The sequence below is a fragment of the Acanthaster planci genome, linkage group LG17, assembly GCF_054643075.1.
Source record: "Acanthaster planci isolate LZ-2023a linkage group LG17, COTS_SCS, whole genome shotgun sequence".
Taxonomy (NCBI): domain Eukaryota; kingdom Metazoa; phylum Echinodermata; class Asteroidea; order Valvatida; family Acanthasteridae; genus Acanthaster; species Acanthaster planci.
The window spans coordinates 8613278-8631008 of NC_141793.1; the positions used below are offsets into that span (position 1 = coordinate 8613278).

At 39.7% G+C, this 17731-nt stretch overlaps 1 protein-coding gene and 1 long non-coding RNA gene across 7 annotated transcripts in view; both read right to left on the minus strand.

Annotated features, from left to right (window-relative positions):
* LOC110984223 (rho GTPase-activating protein 12-like) overlaps window positions 1–15847 on the minus strand; it is a 53381-nt gene extending 37534 nt beyond the window's left edge. For 4 of the 6 annotated variants that reach the window (XM_022244177.2, XM_022244174.2, XM_022244176.2 and 1 more), the window contains exons 1-3: window positions 15688–15847; window positions 12428–13525; window positions 10750–11019 (exon numbers count right to left, since the gene is read on the minus strand). In XM_022244177.2, coding sequence (XP_022099869.2) covers window positions 10750–11019; window positions 12428–13168 — 1011 coding nt within the window. In that variant the 5' untranslated portion in view covers window positions 13169–13525; window positions 15688–15847. Of the gene's footprint in view, window positions 1–10749; window positions 11020–12427; window positions 13526–15125; window positions 15512–15687 lie in introns of those variants that run through there. The other 2 variants (XM_087147761.1, XM_087147760.1) reach the window with 2 other exon arrangements.
* On the minus strand, window positions 1635–10740 carry LOC147796325 (uncharacterized). The gene is made up of 3 exons (XR_015428127.1): window positions 6540–10740; window positions 4646–5968; window positions 1635–4136 (listed from the first exon to the last, which is right to left on the minus strand). It is a non-coding gene; the product is annotated as an uncharacterized LOC147796325 (long non-coding RNA).
* Window positions 15848–17731: the final 1884 nt, after the last annotated feature.

Genomic DNA, 17731 nt, shown 5'->3' on the forward strand with positions numbered 1-17731 from the left:
ATGAAGTTAGCAAGATTGCCAAGTGGCCAAAAAGCACTGTCAAAATCGTGTAAAAAAATGGGTAAAAATCAAATATTCAAAATTCTATGATAAATCAGATGATGACATCATAATGACATCATGATTCGGCATAACAGATGTTAGTCTAACTATGTGCCAAGTTTGAAAGGGATCAGCCCAATGTAAGACCCAAAAAGTCGTGAGTAGAACAACCCCTTGTTATGTACATGTATATGGGCAAAAGTGAAAAACACGGGGAAAAAAGTTTTGTTTAAGAAAGAGAAAAAACATTTAACAAAAACAAAAGTTGTTTTTGCTGAGGTCAGAAACAGCTAGAAAAAAATAAAAAGAAAAAACCTTAACAAAAATAAAAGCCATTTTGGCCGGTGCCCGAAACAACTAAAAATACAACTAACATATGTACAGTGTGGGTTGTGTACTGTATTACACATGGAAATGATAATTGGAACATTGCAGGGCAACATTCATCATTCGCATGGTCTGTTTCACAAATCCTGGCAAAGAAAACTAAAACCACTGGAAGTAGCAGATGAAAGTGCCAGACCTCAGCCGTTCTTGATCTCTTGAAATCAATGCAAACAATCAGGAACAGCATCCAGAACATTTAAACATACATGTACATGTACCAACCAGTCCCATCTACAAGTACATATCTGTATGAGATTTTAAAGGAAATGTACTCTTTAATCACATCTAAATTCTTTATTTTGAGCACCAGGATAGGACTGTGGTATGGTAGGTACTGTACCTGCAATAACATGTGAATTTGCACTAAACAAATCTCTTTAAAAAATGGGGAAGTTTTAAGTCCAAAATACATATACACGTTAACTACTAAGTTGTTCTATCTTGTTCACTCAAGCGAGAATGATTAATCAAAAGGAACACAGCAGTCTAGAGCTTCTCCGGAAAAGAAACATTCAATACGAAATACAGGACGTCAAGATAAAAATAACATGATGAAATTTCAGATCAGCAGATACATCCAAATTTTCCTGTAAACAGGTGTAAAAACAAACTTTGCTGAAATTGATACTAAATGTACATACCGGTACATGTATGGGTCATTCTTCAAATGTATGATCCAAAGTGGGACATGCAGGCAAACATTTGAAAAAACTATTTATTCTCCTTGTAAAAAACTTTGATCGACGTGTACCGGTACGTTCCATAACACTAGAAGTGCGGACAGATAAGAGTAGTGAATAGCCGGGTTCTCATTGGACCTTTTTTGGTTAACTTACCATGACTTTCCTGTAGAATGAAAAAAATTAACACCAATGAGGACAGACGGTAAATTGATGTCGCTATCGTTTTAAAGTGACTGTGATGTAAAAACTACCACGCTGACAGTGGTCATGGAAGATGTCCATAAAATCATGGTAAGTTAGCAGAAGCCAATTTTACGAAACGCTGAGACGCATCTTAGGAAGGGTAACTCGTCCTAACTTGTGACTTATCTTAGGATCGAATTCACCAAATTCAAGATGCATTCAACACGTCCTAAATTCCTTGGCAACGTGGCCGAACTCAAATTAAGACCGGTCTTAGCCTAGGGTCGTCTTATCTGCGCGAACATGTACATTTTAATGAAAAGCATCAATGTGGCACTAATGTTTCTTGCTGATCCCGAAGCTCGCAGGGCAATTAGGTGAGAGAGGATCTTCCGAGATAGAAGAAATCCACTCGACAGTCTTAATGACAAGGAAATCTTCAGGAGATATACATGTAGATTCACAAGACATGAGGTATTGCAAGTTCTAGAAGGAGTTGAAAATGATTTGGAGCTTGACACCCAGGTGAGTAGGCGATAGTAATCACCATTCAATGAAGACATTTATTGTGGTCTTACATGTAGGCTTGACTTTGTGCAGAAATTAACAAGTAAAAACGTATTCGGCCAGGGAATAAGGACTGAATTAATGTTCGTATTAAATATGAATTAAATCATTCAAGTGACAGGATAAATTTTGCTTCATACTGTCATACCTCTTTTCAAAGATCACAATTCAACCAAAGAATGGATGGTTCTTTGTTAGATGGATGTAATAATAAATAACAAATGGATAATTTATTAATGAACAAGATGGTTTGTACAATAGAGGTATATGAACACATATATACAGACAGCAGTAACTGGCTGAATGAATACCCAAATAACAATATTTTAAAATGAGACTAATTTTGCCCATTAGCCCTAACATCGTAGTCATAAAGTTGGAATGACATTGATAAATTTCTTTAAATTATAAAAATATTTATATGACTGTTTAAAAATACAACTAATTAGATCCTGGTCACAACTGCACAAAGCAGTGGAATTATTTATTAATCCCTGAATACCGGTATTTCAGGATGGCATAACTTGATCTCTACAAGTATTTAATAGGACATGTATTAAATTAACACTAACTTTACAAGAACTGTTGCGATTCATTTTGAATATTCATTAGAATCCCCATTTTCCAAATGAGGTTTGAAATACATGTAGGAAGGGATGTTTGTTTAAAGTCCTCAGGAGGGTCTGTTGTAACTTGTACAATTTACTAAGGAGCAACAATATTTTTCAGGAAAAAGTTCGATGAAATGTATAACATGTATTTTCAAAAACACTCTCCCTATTAAAAATTGAATAATAAATTGCTATTTTGCTGTTTTTTCCTCAACATTTTATTCCTTCTACAGCGAGCAATGCAATCTTGCCAATGACTCAGCTTCTCACGGCCCTCCGGTTCTTCGCCACCGGTGCTTTTTACACGGTTGAAAGTGACCTCCATGATGTGAGCGTATCAGGGCATGGTGTGTATGAAAAATATAACAAGCCCAATGTCTTGGACAATGGATGCAGATATTTACTCCATTTTTTGATGAGCAATTTTAGACTCTAGCTGTTGGAATTAAATTTTTTTGTGATTTTATTGAATTAAATTTTTTTTCCTGATTATAACTTCTGGTCTGATAAAGTCATCAGTCTAAATTTTTGCACAAATGTTACAGGCATAAAGGTGATTACAAGTACCAATTTTCAAGGAATTCCAGCAAACTTCGCCACAGACATCTGTTCCAAATAGATTTTTGAAATTTTTTAATCTTTCAATTGAGGGTGCTCGAGTGTTGCATGACATCACTAGTAGATGTTTGAAACATCCTCCCCGAGAGCTTGTCGTATCATTAGGGCCTGTTATGTGCTGCACAACATTTCTAAGGAATTGAAGGAGCCTGAACTAGAGGGACAGCAGAAAGATGACAGAGATAACGACGTACATGTACCCTACAATGGGCCAATCCGAGACGGCAGGATACAGAGGAGAATAGTTACCACTTTTGAATTCATTATGAATGCATTTTTGTTCAATTTATCTATGCCTATACTCTTCAAAAATACTGTACATGTATTTAGTGTTAGCTGTTCCCATTAGGAATGAAGCCTTACTGTTCTGTTTTTTCCTCCGTCATTCCAGTGCAGACTTCTGAAAGATTACATCCAGTTTATGCAACAAAGCTTCACTGAATAGATACTATAAATAGGGCCATCCAAAATATAATTCGACTAATAGTTTTTAATTTGGTGTAACTACATGTAAGTGTATGTATTGGAACATATCTCTATATAGTGTCAGGGATCATACGATGGGTGTGTTACAGACACTGAAATTGTTCTAGAAAATTTGTGCAGAGAAGATGTGTTAAGTTTTGTAAGGAAATGTTGGAAATCTTCAAAAATGCTCACATACTACTTCATATGTTTGAACTGGAGAATTTCTGTTACTGTTTGAATATTTCTGGTTATTTTCTGAGATTCTTTAGGCTCATAACAAGCAACTTTCATAATTCATTTCAGTGTTTTGATCCCAAACAGGTTAGTAAGGAACAACTGGATGTTGTGGCTGATTTCACCGAGTGAAACTGAAATTTGTCAACAAACTTCCAACTGCTCCTTGTCAACCTGTAATCTCTCCCGGTCCAGCATGTCCAAAGCAAGTTTCTGCTTCTCTGTTTCCAAGTCCATCTTTGTTGTTTTTGTTGTCACTTCCTCAGATTCCTGGACCACTTCCGGATGATGAGCTTCTGATGGGGCGTTGGGCCCTGAAGGGTGGCTTCACCTAGACAGATACCTTTAAATGACAAAAATGATATTTACTTTGATTGAATACAAATTATACAAATATCAAAGGGATAAATTACAAATCATCGGAATGTGTTCTTAATGTACGATCTATATTCCAAGAGCACTGCCTCTGACTGCTCTAGTGACTTTAAATATATTATTCTCATTTGTATAACTCTGACTTTGAATTGGAGGCCCATTTTTGTAAAACTGTATGTATTTCCAGTTCATTGTTACAGAAAGACTGTGAAAAATTGATATGATTACATTAACTACTGAAGGCAAGTCATGATTCTAACTAGACCTTACTGACTTGGGACTCAGACTTAACCAACATGACTTGCGACACAATCTTTGACTCCAGAGAGGTGACGTATACATGGACTCAATGTTTAGTAATCTGATACATGTCAGGTCTAACTGAAACTGCATTTACTTACTATTTGCCACATGGACTTATTTTTTGCCACATGGACTATTTGCCACATGTACTGACTATTTACCACATGTACTTACTATTTGCCATCATGTCCAGAATCAGCTCATTGGCTGTACTGTCATCAACAAACACTGTGACTGCTGCTGGATCTGATTCTCCATCTTCTACTGACAGACTGCCATCTTTTGCCAAAGGTACAAGAGCATCTAGAACAAGTGTTTTATTGACACCTGGTTATTCTCCTCCACCTGTATCATGAATCAGAAACTTCAAACCCAAAGCCAAAATGAATGACCATAAAAATGATTGTGAAAAAAATGATAGGACAAACATTTCCCCTGGAGGCTATGTATGTTTAACTTCAGAAAGACCACGTGTGTTATCGTCGCCGCTAAGTTTTGTCATCGGGTTCTTTTCTCTATTTAGTTCCTTGATTTGAATAGTATGTCCCTTCCAGCTCAGTTTTGTTCCTAGGAATGTCGGGTCACATGCTTCTTTATTCTCTTAATGTATTATTATTCACGATTAGCTAATTTGCATGGAATTCCTGGGTCATGTCGCATTATTCAGCCAATGGCATTGCGGCATGCGCTTCACGTGTGTACTGGACTCATTGGGTATATTTAGTGCGGGCACTTTCTTTTCGTGTCAGTCTTCGTCACGTCGTTGGAAGCCGTGAAGACTGTGAGTTCTGTTCATTTTTTCTTCCCATATTTTGTGCCTTGTGTTATAATTTATATTCGGCTATGTGCAGTGTAATGTTGTGACGATATCGTAGGTCTCGCTTGTCACATTAAGTTGTATAGAGGCCCATGCCTTCCGTTATAGCTTGTCGATGTTCTCGTGTTCATATGTATGTACAATAAGGTTTACCAGTAACGATATGTGTTCTTAGCGTTTATTTTGTTCATATTACGTTTATTTTTCAGCACCACCAGAATACTGCTGTTACCTCTAAAGCCCCTGTATATCCCGGTTTAAGTGCTGATAGGACGTCGTTATTTTCCACTGTGTGTATTTGGGGATGCCTACCCCGCATACGATTTGTAAGTTGTGGTTGATGTATAACGTTAGTCTATAATTGAACATCGTGCCTGCTTACATTCGCTAATTATTTAAGGTGCTTTGCTCGTTGGAATATTCTTCATGTAATTATTTGCTATGTCTCTTGCTGGTTTACTTATTTGTTGACTGAACTTATTGGATATTTGCTGGGCGTGTGTTTATTGTCAGTGTCTCCATGTTCCAATTGTCTTGTCTTCTAGGGGTGTATTTTCTTAAATTACAATATAACTTATACTTGTATTCATGTGTTTATTTCAGTTTTCACCTGCTCCTTTGGAGTTGAGTCATTAAATGAAGGGGAAGACATCTCTGCGTCACTGTGTCCATTCTTGCGCCTACACATTAGTGACAACGTGAATAAAAATACTTTTAATTTATGATAAAGATTTTGTTGGAACATTTTGCAAAAATGAAGACATTTTCAAATTGGTAATTTTAACGTCACATGCTCAGTGTTGAAAAATCAAGAGTCAAAGCTGATGCTACAATGGACGACAGGCCTTTACCTTATTTGGATCTATGGTGAAAATAGCCCATTGCTCCTTGAATCCGTTTTTGGCCAGATGCTGAATTTGCTAGTACAGTGGATCCAAAACGGCAGTGTACTACCATGTTCACTTGTTTGGGGAGGGGGCCAATCTACGATAAATTTCAATAAGAACCTCCCACTTTTTTGGTCAGTCCTTTATATTATGAAACACATGTGATAGGTGTGGCACACACCCTGACAAAAGTGCATCACGACACAGGGCTGGCGATGGAGATGCACATCACAAAAAGAACAATCTACGTGTAGGACAATTGCCAAGCTGTACAATAAGAAATAGAAACTTAGAGCTTAGGATTAACAAGTAATATTGTTGATAATAAATGGAAATAGTTTGTGCAGATGTGCTCAGGGCCTACCTGATTCGTTGCATTCTCTACGGTAGGACTGTGGTTGACTGGCAACGGTGCACCACTTTCTTCTTATTGTCTTCCATGGTCACTCCATTCCTCCATTGTCCACCAAGACTTGTGCTGCCAGTTTTCAGGAGTGGATTTTTTATTTTCTCTACACTGGCTGAGGATTTGCTGCTTGTCCCAAGAAGTTGGTCCTTGTGGGCAGTCACAAATTTACTCAACACATTTATTTCTTCATGAGACCAATTACTGGCCCTCCCCCCACTTTGGTTGATGTTGTCGTCGTCGTTCTTGCTGCATGTTGGTCCCATATTTGTTTGCAAAGCCTAACACTTGGCCTAACATTACATGTAGGTTCTACGTTTTTCACGTTCATGTTGGGCCACAGCCAAAGCAGCTACGGAGAGATTAAGCCTAAAACTTGTGTCTCGATAAACTTGCTTTTTAACTTTGAAATCACTCCGTTTTGTAAGACTGCACACTCCGCACTGAATCAAAATGGACAAATTTCCTTAGATATGTATATACTTTCATGCTTTCCAGCTAGCAGACGAGTTTTCATAGACAAATTTTTTACTTGGAACATCTGCCAATCAGACATCTTAAATTCACTGCATGCATGTACATTTCTGATGGCTGTTGCATGCATATGCTGAGTCGCACGACACAGCCGTTGTAGGTAAAAGGTCATCCTCGTCCCACAAATAGAAGTTCATTTAACTGTATTTCTGATGTGTCTTTCTTAAGATGCATTTAGTGAAATTGATCTTAAGATGCGTCTTAGCTGAGATTGATCTTTTAGCTGGGACTTTTCGTGAGTCCTGGGATGAGCTGCAAGATAAGACAAGTTTTGTGAAATCGGCTGCAGGGGTGCCAAAAAAATCCAACGAGCACAGTTCCACTGATGTAGATTTACTGCGACCATGCTGTAACCTACCGGTATAGATAAACAGGAGAGCTCACCACTACACATACAGAGATCCACAGTGGATGCGCGAAAATGGTTGCATGGTTCCCTGCCTTCTTGTGTACAGCATACCAACATATGGCGTGCACAGACAGTGCAGTGTACCCAGAGAAAGCTACACATGTACAAACATGTACACGGATGTACAAGTGTAGATCTTGTTCGACTGCCACGAGATTTTCTGTTTTTTGTCATACGCCGCTCCGGTTAAATAGGTGATTCGCACAGGGCAACAGCGAATAAACGTTACATTACGGTTAAAAAAGTCCAAGTGGGAATACCCGGTAGAATGTCAGGGTAATATAAGTTTCTGCGTGGCCGTGGGAGAAAAAGTTTAATGGAAACACGGCTCACAATGTACAGTATCTCTGTATCATGCAGTCAGCAACATGTCATCTTCTGACACATCCCGCTAACACATCACTATATTTTGCATGCACCAAAGGTGAAACATTTGAAATAGGTGTACATGTACGTGTATTTTGATAATTTTGTTGATGGCATGTTAAAACAGCCTTGAAGTTGTCACTGTACGTGTAGTACGTAAATCTCAGTTGGACAGGAGGCATTAGCTGGCCCAAGTTAGGTACAGCATCCAATATACATGTAGCCTTTGCTGTGTCAGGTCATGGTCAGGTATCTCTCCTTCTCTTGACTGTTATGGAGTGTTACTGTCAGATACAACCATGACAACTGATCAGTTCCACTGTTTCCATACGCTTATCAGGTAAAAGCTCTTGACATGACTGAAGACCACAACCATTCCAAGCCTGCATTGAACCATTGTAAGTACATGTACATGTAGTTTGCACATGTACATGTACCTGCCAATCAGTTTATCATGTTTACAGAATAATCAATGTCCTGAAGAGTATACCAGGAACACTTTCAGATAAGGAACATTTCCACACTGAAAAAGCGTTACAAATATTTCAATAATTTCTCCTCGATGTGCCACAAAGTGACATATCACACATGTACTGGTAACTATCACACCACTAACTGGCACATTTTGTGCACATTATATGATATCTAAGGACAGTAAAAATGTGTATGTCACCATATGGTGTGTCAAAATGATCATTCATGTACTTGCATTGTGTGTAAACACCACTTCATGATGCAAGTAATAATTTGTCTGACATCTCACAACTTTTCACTATTCTTCTCAGGAACTGTAATGCAAAGAACGCTGCAGCAGCTAGCAACTACGGTATACAGGCAGTTTCTCAAAGCCTCAAGTATCGAATGAACCAATCAGCCAATGAGTGTGAAAATAAATTGGTATAATCTTGAGACTTCATGTACGTCATGTATATAGCCATGCGACAATGGATGCATACAACCGTCGATCAATGTATGCATATTTTATTTTTTTCAGGATGTACTTTGTGTTGGGGAAATATCAATGTAATTACGGGTTTTGCCCTTACCCGACGTATATATTCATGAACACTGTATTCTCAGTGCGTATCTGTGGGCTTGTGAAAAATTATTAAATTAACATCTCTCCGACCCAAAGTACATCTTGAAAAAGTCTGCAGTACCTGCTGCTATCTATCTGACTCATACCAGCCAGCCGACCCCGGCAAGCTCAGTAGTCGAGTGGTTAAGACGTCTGCACTAGTAAGCAGGAGGTTGTGGGTTTGAGTCCCACCCGAGTAAGCTTGTGAATTTTTTGTAAGCTCTTAGACAAGCACTGAGTATACAGTGTTCATGAATATAGGTAGGGGCAAAACCCATAACTGAACATATTTTAACTGGCCAGCTTTGCCGATACTGTAACTTCTGACTGGCATTACATTTAGCTGTAGCTGACATAATGTAAAATGTGAGTGGAAAATTTCAACCATTCATAAATTTCAAAAAAATGGATGCTACGGTGAACCATTCAAGAGTGTAGAACCCTGATTGCAGGCCATGAGCACAGGAATGTGAAAGTTTGTTTTTATGATACATGTAAACTGAGTAGGGTTCAAATGTAAGTACAAATACGGGTACATGTATTCCTAGAAAGGGTACATGATGTACATGTACACATGTAATTAATGACCAAAGCTGACCTCAGAAGTGGAGACAAACCGCATTGGTTTCTATCAGTTTGCCCCACTACATTCTTTGCCAGGTACAGCAACTTAAATTGAAAATGTCATTCCTTGGTACAGTTCAATGACTTCAGCACACAGCCAGTAACAATTGGAGTTATTTAAGCCAGGGTTGGGCTCACTGGGTTCTATGCTGGCAGAGTATGCATTAACTGTGTGCAGAAAGGCTGAACAATCAAGTGGTTTAACAGGTCAATGGATTTAGCTAGGGGACCAGCAAACACCTTCATGTACATGTAGCAGTCTAAGGTGTAAAGCCTAAAGGTGTTGCAACAGTTCACATACAATCAAGCCAAATGAGTTAAGTAAAATCAGAATTTGGTGCTCAAATGAGAAACAATAATCTACGATTCTTCAAGGGAATGCCCATAAAAACTAACAAATTATACGATTTGAGTAACTGGGCTACATTGCACAACGTAACTATGAAACTCGGCAGGTCATGAATTATAAACATGTTCAGCATGCGCACAAAGTACATTGATCGTATAATCATTCCAATGTACTCCAAGTCTCCAATTAGTTTTCATTCAGTCCAAATAATATAGTAACAAAGAGTTGGTTCTGCCTTTTTTGAAACACATCTTGTACAGCTTGAAATCTCAATGTACTGATACATACTTCCTACAGTATGTACATGTACATGTAGCCAGGTGCAGGTGGTGTCTTGTGTTAACATTTGTTAAATGTTAAAGTGATGGGGGGGAGGTTAAAAATGCACATGGCGAAAAGACATACAGTGTACATGTATATATCCATGTACATGTAACTAAGGCATACAATTTTTCCACTTCCAACGGGAATGGATGGAATTCTGGAATAAGTTGTATTTGTAAATATATTCTAACCCTTGGTTCTTAATAAATTTACAACTCTATGCATGTGTATATGTACATGTACAAGTAAGTATACCAAAATGGTAGAAAAGAGAATGAGAACCCAACTTGGCAGACCACTCTGCTTCAGCTTGCCTTCTGCATGCTGGTTGTACATACATTGCACATGTAGATGACATGTATGGTCTACGTACATTGTAGCAGTAAACGGTTAACAGACATGTGCATGTATCCTGAAAGTGTACGTTACCAATGCCTTTTTGTGTTCAAAGTCTACGGGAGTTCATATTAAACGGTGTACTCACCTTCTTGCGTGTTCTTGGGCTGACGCTGGATGATCGCTTCTTTTGCACAGATGACGGAGGGTCCCAGGAAGTCTCGTTGGTGCGGTTGTTGTAATAGTACTTGCGTCCTCTCTCATCTCGGTGCATCTCCCACTCATCGCCGGCACTGGGCATGAGCTGGGAGCTGGATAAAGAGTGCGCTACATGTACGTTGGAGTTCAAGATGTGGGAACGCAGCTCCGATTCATTGGGTGGTGGTGGGAAATACTCTGGAGAGTTCACACTGGACTGCTGTTACCAACGATTGAACAGGAGTTGAAAAACTCTCAGAAACCAATCTTCAAATTACACTTATTTGGACATGTATATATATTTTGGCCAAAAGTGGCAATGGTGATAAATGTAATGACGTGTATACATGAAGCACATGTATACACGACATGCATGTGAATGTTGGCAATGCTAACACATACATGTACATTGGAGGAGAAGAACACTTTGCCCTTGTCACATGTTTCCATTTATCTCATTAGACCACTAAAATGACCATATCTTTTTGGACCGATTTTTGGTGGACAAGTTTTTCAGACAGATTTTTGTGACACACTGTACAAGATTGATTCTCTCTTTCTGTTCCCTCTTTTGCTGACATGGTTGCCTTAAAGGTGCTAAAAGATACTCACCCTACAACGCAACTACTCAAAAATCAGTATTTATATCAGATGTGTATATGTGTAACATGTAATGAGTGAACATCATCAGTAATTCTTCACTGTTTTTCCAAACTTGCAAACAGAAAGTGAAATTACATGTACATGTACCGGTAGAGCTACATGTATTTCTAAACTACATGTACATATTTACAGCATCCTTATTCATCAAAGCGGATGAATGTGCTTGAACTTTACAAGAACAGGTATGAATGTAATAAAGTAGCTTCCACACCTATTTCTAATCAGCAACCTGAACAAATGTGGTAAATGTATCAATGGCACATGTGTATTCTGAGCAAATAAAAGAATTTGACAAAGTACTTGTTACATGTATGTACCGTATGTGACCTTGATTCGAAGAGCTTCTTTTGTTTTTTTGTCTCCTTAGGAGTCAGGTTGCCAGAGTGGTTTTCCCCTACCTCTCACCTCTGCGGCCCAGGTTCAATTCCTGGCCACATTGTAGTCCACATGCACATTGGGTTTTCAGTCCCTACCTGATTCTGCGGGCTTTTCCCAGAATATTCCTCTGGGGTTTTCCTCCCACCTCAAGAATTGTACTGTAACTGCTTCTCATTGCCTCCTCTCCACAGGTTTCTTCAGAGTTTTGAGCTACAGTGCCTTGGGTGCTTTTGAGAAATCCCTGATACATTACCAGAAATCCTTCAAAATAACAAGTACCCTTAATTGATACATGTACTTCCGGGAGACATTCCAATAGACCCATGTCCAAACTCTTACACCTTTGAAATGACAAAAAATATTCCAACCAAACTTTGCAAATCTTTTCACACGAGCCTACTGTAAACTTAAAAACTCCCAAATAAAATGTGGTTTCTCTCTGGTATCAGAAGTGTTTAGGGATAGTCAAATGTCTACCTGAGGTTTATTACTTACTACAAATCCTCTCCCAACTACATGTAGAACATAAGTTAATGTCCATGTAACTCCTTTTGTCTAGTGTCTTATGCACGCAGTGCATGCCTTACCTCTGAATGCGATGATAGCTCACTGTCAGTCATGGGGGACATAGCACCCCCTATGGGTGTAGCCACCTTATGGATACCCTGTCTGCTGTTGCCATCTCTAACGTTCAGCTGGGTTGGACGTGGCCTGGGCACAGGGTCCTGAGAATTGTCATAATCTGGCTTAGGGATGACAATCCGATTCCGCAACCGATCGGATATCTCACTGACCATGTTATTGTGCCGGATTTGCGAGGCAGCCACATTGCCGGGTACTGGCTGTGTTTGTTCTGATGCTGAGTCCATGTATGCATGAGGAATCAAGGTGCTGCTGCGCTGTGCAGTCCGGTTCCCTAGTCCTGTTACTACATTATCAGGCTGAATTTCTAGATACGTGGCGGGGAGATATACTGGTTTCTTTTCTCCTTCACGCTTGACATACCACCAATCGGAGTTCGACTTACGTAGTAATGTGAAGAGGTCACCGGGGAGCATTTTAGCTGGTAACCCACTACCAGACATGTACTCATACTCATATTTAGCTTGTACCATCTGTGTGACAGGTTGCTCCATACTGACTGATGTGAAACTACAGTACTTCTTTCGCAACAAAACTGCTACGCAACTCGACAATGATATGCCTTCAATGGAGTGCTCGTGCAGAATGATAAGTAAAAGAAGTATTCTGAGCGTTCTTGTGCTGTCCTGAAATGGTTGTTCAGCAAACACTGCTACAAAAAGATGATGAAGAAACACACTGTTCATTCAAGGTGACACCTCATCCAGATCTTGTGTGCCTCAAGGCAGACGTGGGCTGCTCTCTATGTATGTGTTGGTACAGGAGACAAGAATGGTGTCTGTCAGTGTTGGGTTAAATTATGCTAATGGCGCCAAGGGAATGTAACATGATCTTGTTTCTCCATGATTGTGTGCAGTATCACAGCCATCAACTACCAGTATGCAGTTCAATCTGATGGGGTGATGCGGGGCTCAGGACTCTCTGCAGGATGACACCATTCACGTGTGGTTAATACCTTATGGTGACAGGAGGCACATGGCTCAGTCTAGTCTCCACTGACTGGGGCCAGGGGTCCAAAGTACATGTACATGTTGAACCTTCATCTGTACGTGTTCACAACAAAAACGACATTGTTAAACCATACCATGACCAACAGCACCTGTTCATTTCCAACCTTCTCAATTAGAAACTTCCTGCATTGTAACATGTCCTACACGGATTTGTATGGTGTAAATCACAAGTGTGAGTGAACTGAACATGGTGCATGTACTACGTGAAACATATTATGTTTCATGAAATGTGCTCATAAACTGAAAAACTGGTTTGCATTATGTATCACTGTCAATGTGGAGCTATAGATGGTAGACGTGCCATAATACCATGTCCCCTTTCGCAAACATTCCCTTGGCACTGTACCAGAATAAATGTCACATATACCGGTATGTTGATTAAAATATGTGAACCAGACATGCACGGGACAACTTTCATTTCAGTGTGAAACTTGTTTTGCTCAGTCTGAAAGAATACTTGTACATTGTATGAATGTCCGTTATGTGAAGTGCACATGTATGACGATGTAGGATGTAGTCACACTGCCACTTTTTTTCAACAAGCTCTTGTTACAATGCTGACTACAGTGAACTTGGTACATGTAGGTACGTGATGGTTTAAGACAAAAGCCAACATTAATATTTACAGCAATCTTCTGGGCATAAAATTCCACTATCATGAGTCTCTCTTAACCAGTCTTTTCAGCTGATGGTACAAGCATTGAGCACCTGCGTGGATGAAAAACACATGACCCACAGCAGGATTTTAGTAATGCCTTCTCATTGTGGTAAATGTGGTTGCTACTACCTGAACTGTGGTACGATTCATTCTTATCACTAGTAGGAAATCTGTGGGGGTTGTACGTGTACGTGTGTGGTTTACTGATTGTGCAAACTTATACAGAAGAAGCAGTGGAGAAGTATGGTTGTCCATGCACATTCATGTATGCATAAAGAGGATGTTTAACCTCCATGGTTGATGGTCACTACATTTACAGGAAACTCCTTCAGAACCTTGACTTTGCTAAATGCACTTTTGCAGCGTACTTTAAAACTATGTAAATTTCAACAGCAACACAATCATTCATTGCTTGTTTGTAAATATATATGAATATGACCTACTGGTACATGTACAGGTCATGTATTTAATAAGGGAATGAATATGAGCTTGGCCAGTCTTAAACGTGCATTTAATGATAATTAAATGATGCTACATTGTAATTTTAATGATAAATTTAATGACAGATTTAATGAACGCTGATAATGCCCGAGCCGTAGTCACATCCATTCTCCTGAGCCAGTCTTACAGTGCACAAATTTATTCCCTTATTAACATAAAGTCTCCAAGATCCTGCTAAACCCACACACTGTACTGTAGATTTGGAAAGAGGAAGGTTCACACTGGTAGAGTGAGAGGGTGTACCAATGCCAAGTTCATGTATGATGTCGGCCTATATGTACATAACTAAACGCCAGAGAGCACATATTTGAATACTGTGCTCAGTGGACCCCCTCAAAGATGCCAAATGGTATCACCCCCTTTGAACATGTTGAACCTTATAGAAAATTCCAGAAAAGGAGGAAAGAGGCAATCATGAACAGAACTCTTCTCTCAACCTGTTAATCTGTTATCAACAAAGCACAAAACTCTTACCTGAGAACATTGAATGCAGAGTTTACAACAGTTCATTTAACTTTCAATATTTTTTTATCAACACCTGCACCAGAACTTCTGAGGTGTCTACTCCCAAATAAAGATGAGTAACATAGGGGCAGGCCTTCATTAATAATCAGGGATGCACAGGTTGTACTAACTACTGTTCATCATGCTCATGCATGGTGGACGTCGACATGGTGGAAGTCAAAACAAAACAAACACGATAAACAGCAACAACTTGGTTCCATATTAATTTGCCTGTGAATGGGTGTGTGGGTGACTCGCTTTTTTGACTAACTGGGGTCTGTGCTTCAACCTTGGCAAAACATAAAAATTTACGAGCGTCATTTCCGTGTCGGCGGATACTAGTTTACTAATACCAGGCTACGGCGAGAATTGGCCACACACAGTAACACACCACGCGCACAAGTGAGGCCAGGCCGCCGGACTACGCCTACAAACTAGGCTCCATCGTGATTCATATATTTAATCCCAACTATTCTTGGGTCTCCATCGTTTGTCAAAAAAGGTTTTTTTAATTACTCGGACTTGAACTTACCAAATGAAATACCATTTACTAAATTCTGGACGAAATCCTGAACATGTAGCCTACGGCGCCACGCTTCCGCCCACTGGCTACGTATCAATACATATTTACAACGACGTCGACGAGAAGCGATATGCACTCACCGTGCCATATGATATATGCTGCGCTGTGTCATTCGCGCACGGCGAAAGGTGCGCTCTTCCGTAACCAGCCTTGTCTTCTGATTTCATACACATAATGCTTAGGGTCCGCAGCCAGACAGTACGGGATTTATCACACTGGATTTTAGTAGACCCGATTTCCGAGGCAACTGTTAACGCCCTCTGCTGCCGACAAGTCGTTTACTTCCCAAAACTTAAGGAGGCGTGTGTTACGGAATGCAACTTGATAACGCATGGGGGGGGGGGTGGAGCTACTTTGCAGGCTCACGTGTAAAAAGCAACATTCAAGGAGAACAAGGGGGACACAAGTGGGACAGATGTCAAAATAGGGACACTCAAGGAGGGGCTAGAATCAGGACAACCAGTTTTGACAAGGGTTATTGGGCTGCAGAGGCATGAGGTTCATTGCAGCACGGAGGAATAATTGCAGTCAGGTCTTGATGGTGGAAGACGCAATAGAGAGGGAGAGCTGCATGTACATGTACTGTACGTAGGCCTATCCTCAACTGAACAAATAGCAGGCGCGGATCCGGAGGGAGGTCAAACCCAACCCCAAGCCCGCTCTAAGACCAACAGAAAGTTTAAAAATGGGGAAAGTAATAAAAAAAATAACCACAGTGTAAAACGGTAAGTGCACCAATATTATTGTAAAAAAGAGTATGTCATGTAAATCATCATTTCTGCTTGTTCCACAAAATGGGATATTAAAAAAAGCCTGACATGACCCCCCCAGGAAAAATTCCTGGTGTCTCCCCTGAATAAGGGTTATCACCCCTTACGATAACGAAATACAATTATCACCAGTTACATGTACTTATTTCGTCATCAGTATTTTACGGTGGCCCACAACTGTCACGGCAAAAGCAAAAGCACCACGGCAAAAGCAAACACACAGGCTTGGTGCTGGTGGGGATGGATGTCGAAGTAGAAATGCTGGTATTTATGAAAATTTCTGACGATTTAGCTGCCCCACCCTGTCTGTGTGTTACTACTTAGTGCTTTGCCCCGCCCCCTTACATGTGCCTCTTCCTAGCGACGCCCATATCGAAAAATCCCTCCAAAGTCTCTGGCTTAAGTGTTGGCTGTCGATTTTGGGGCTTCAGCTTCAACTTTTGGGAGTTTGTCCTTGCAACCTTTACAATGATACATCTTATTCAGTATGTTGCATTGGAAAGACTGATAACTTAAAAGCTAGTGTCGAAAAGTTTCATATTAGTCTGCACCATGCTCAAACGCAACAACTGGACGGTTTTGATCAACATTTGCACATTCATTATGCTTATCGAATGACGGCATTGCACTAAATTCCGCAGTGATGTTATACATTACTCCTTTGGAATATTGTGATGCTATACACTACATGTATCGAGGTTTTCTTTTGTTTGCCCTGCTAAAAAGTACGCTTGCGTAATTTTACAAGTAACGAAATTGCACACCCTTTCCTCCAAACCGAATGGGCACACATCATGCAAAACTGAAGTTTTGGTGAACATGACGGAACTGAAGACGTTCACACAACGTTCATCAGATGACAATGAAAAGCCCAATCTTAAACACGAACCGTGCGCGAAACTGGCTTATAAAAAGCCTTTTTCTTTATTGCTATGATAATTGCACTAATACTTTTTGTCTATGACGTGGGGGCGCACTTTGAATTCACAAAGTGCTAAAATTGATTGCACGTTCTAATTTTGATATGTTAACATCATATTTTAATGTCTGTAAATGAATGACGTAATATTTAATGTTGATATGTCAACATAAAAGTTTAACGTCTGTGAACTAAACTGAAAGTCAAGAAAACAGGAGCATTAAAATGACTATGTAGCAGTTTTTGAATACATTTCAGATTTTCAACAGGAAAACCTGGTCGATGAAAATCGTGGCTCTAAGTC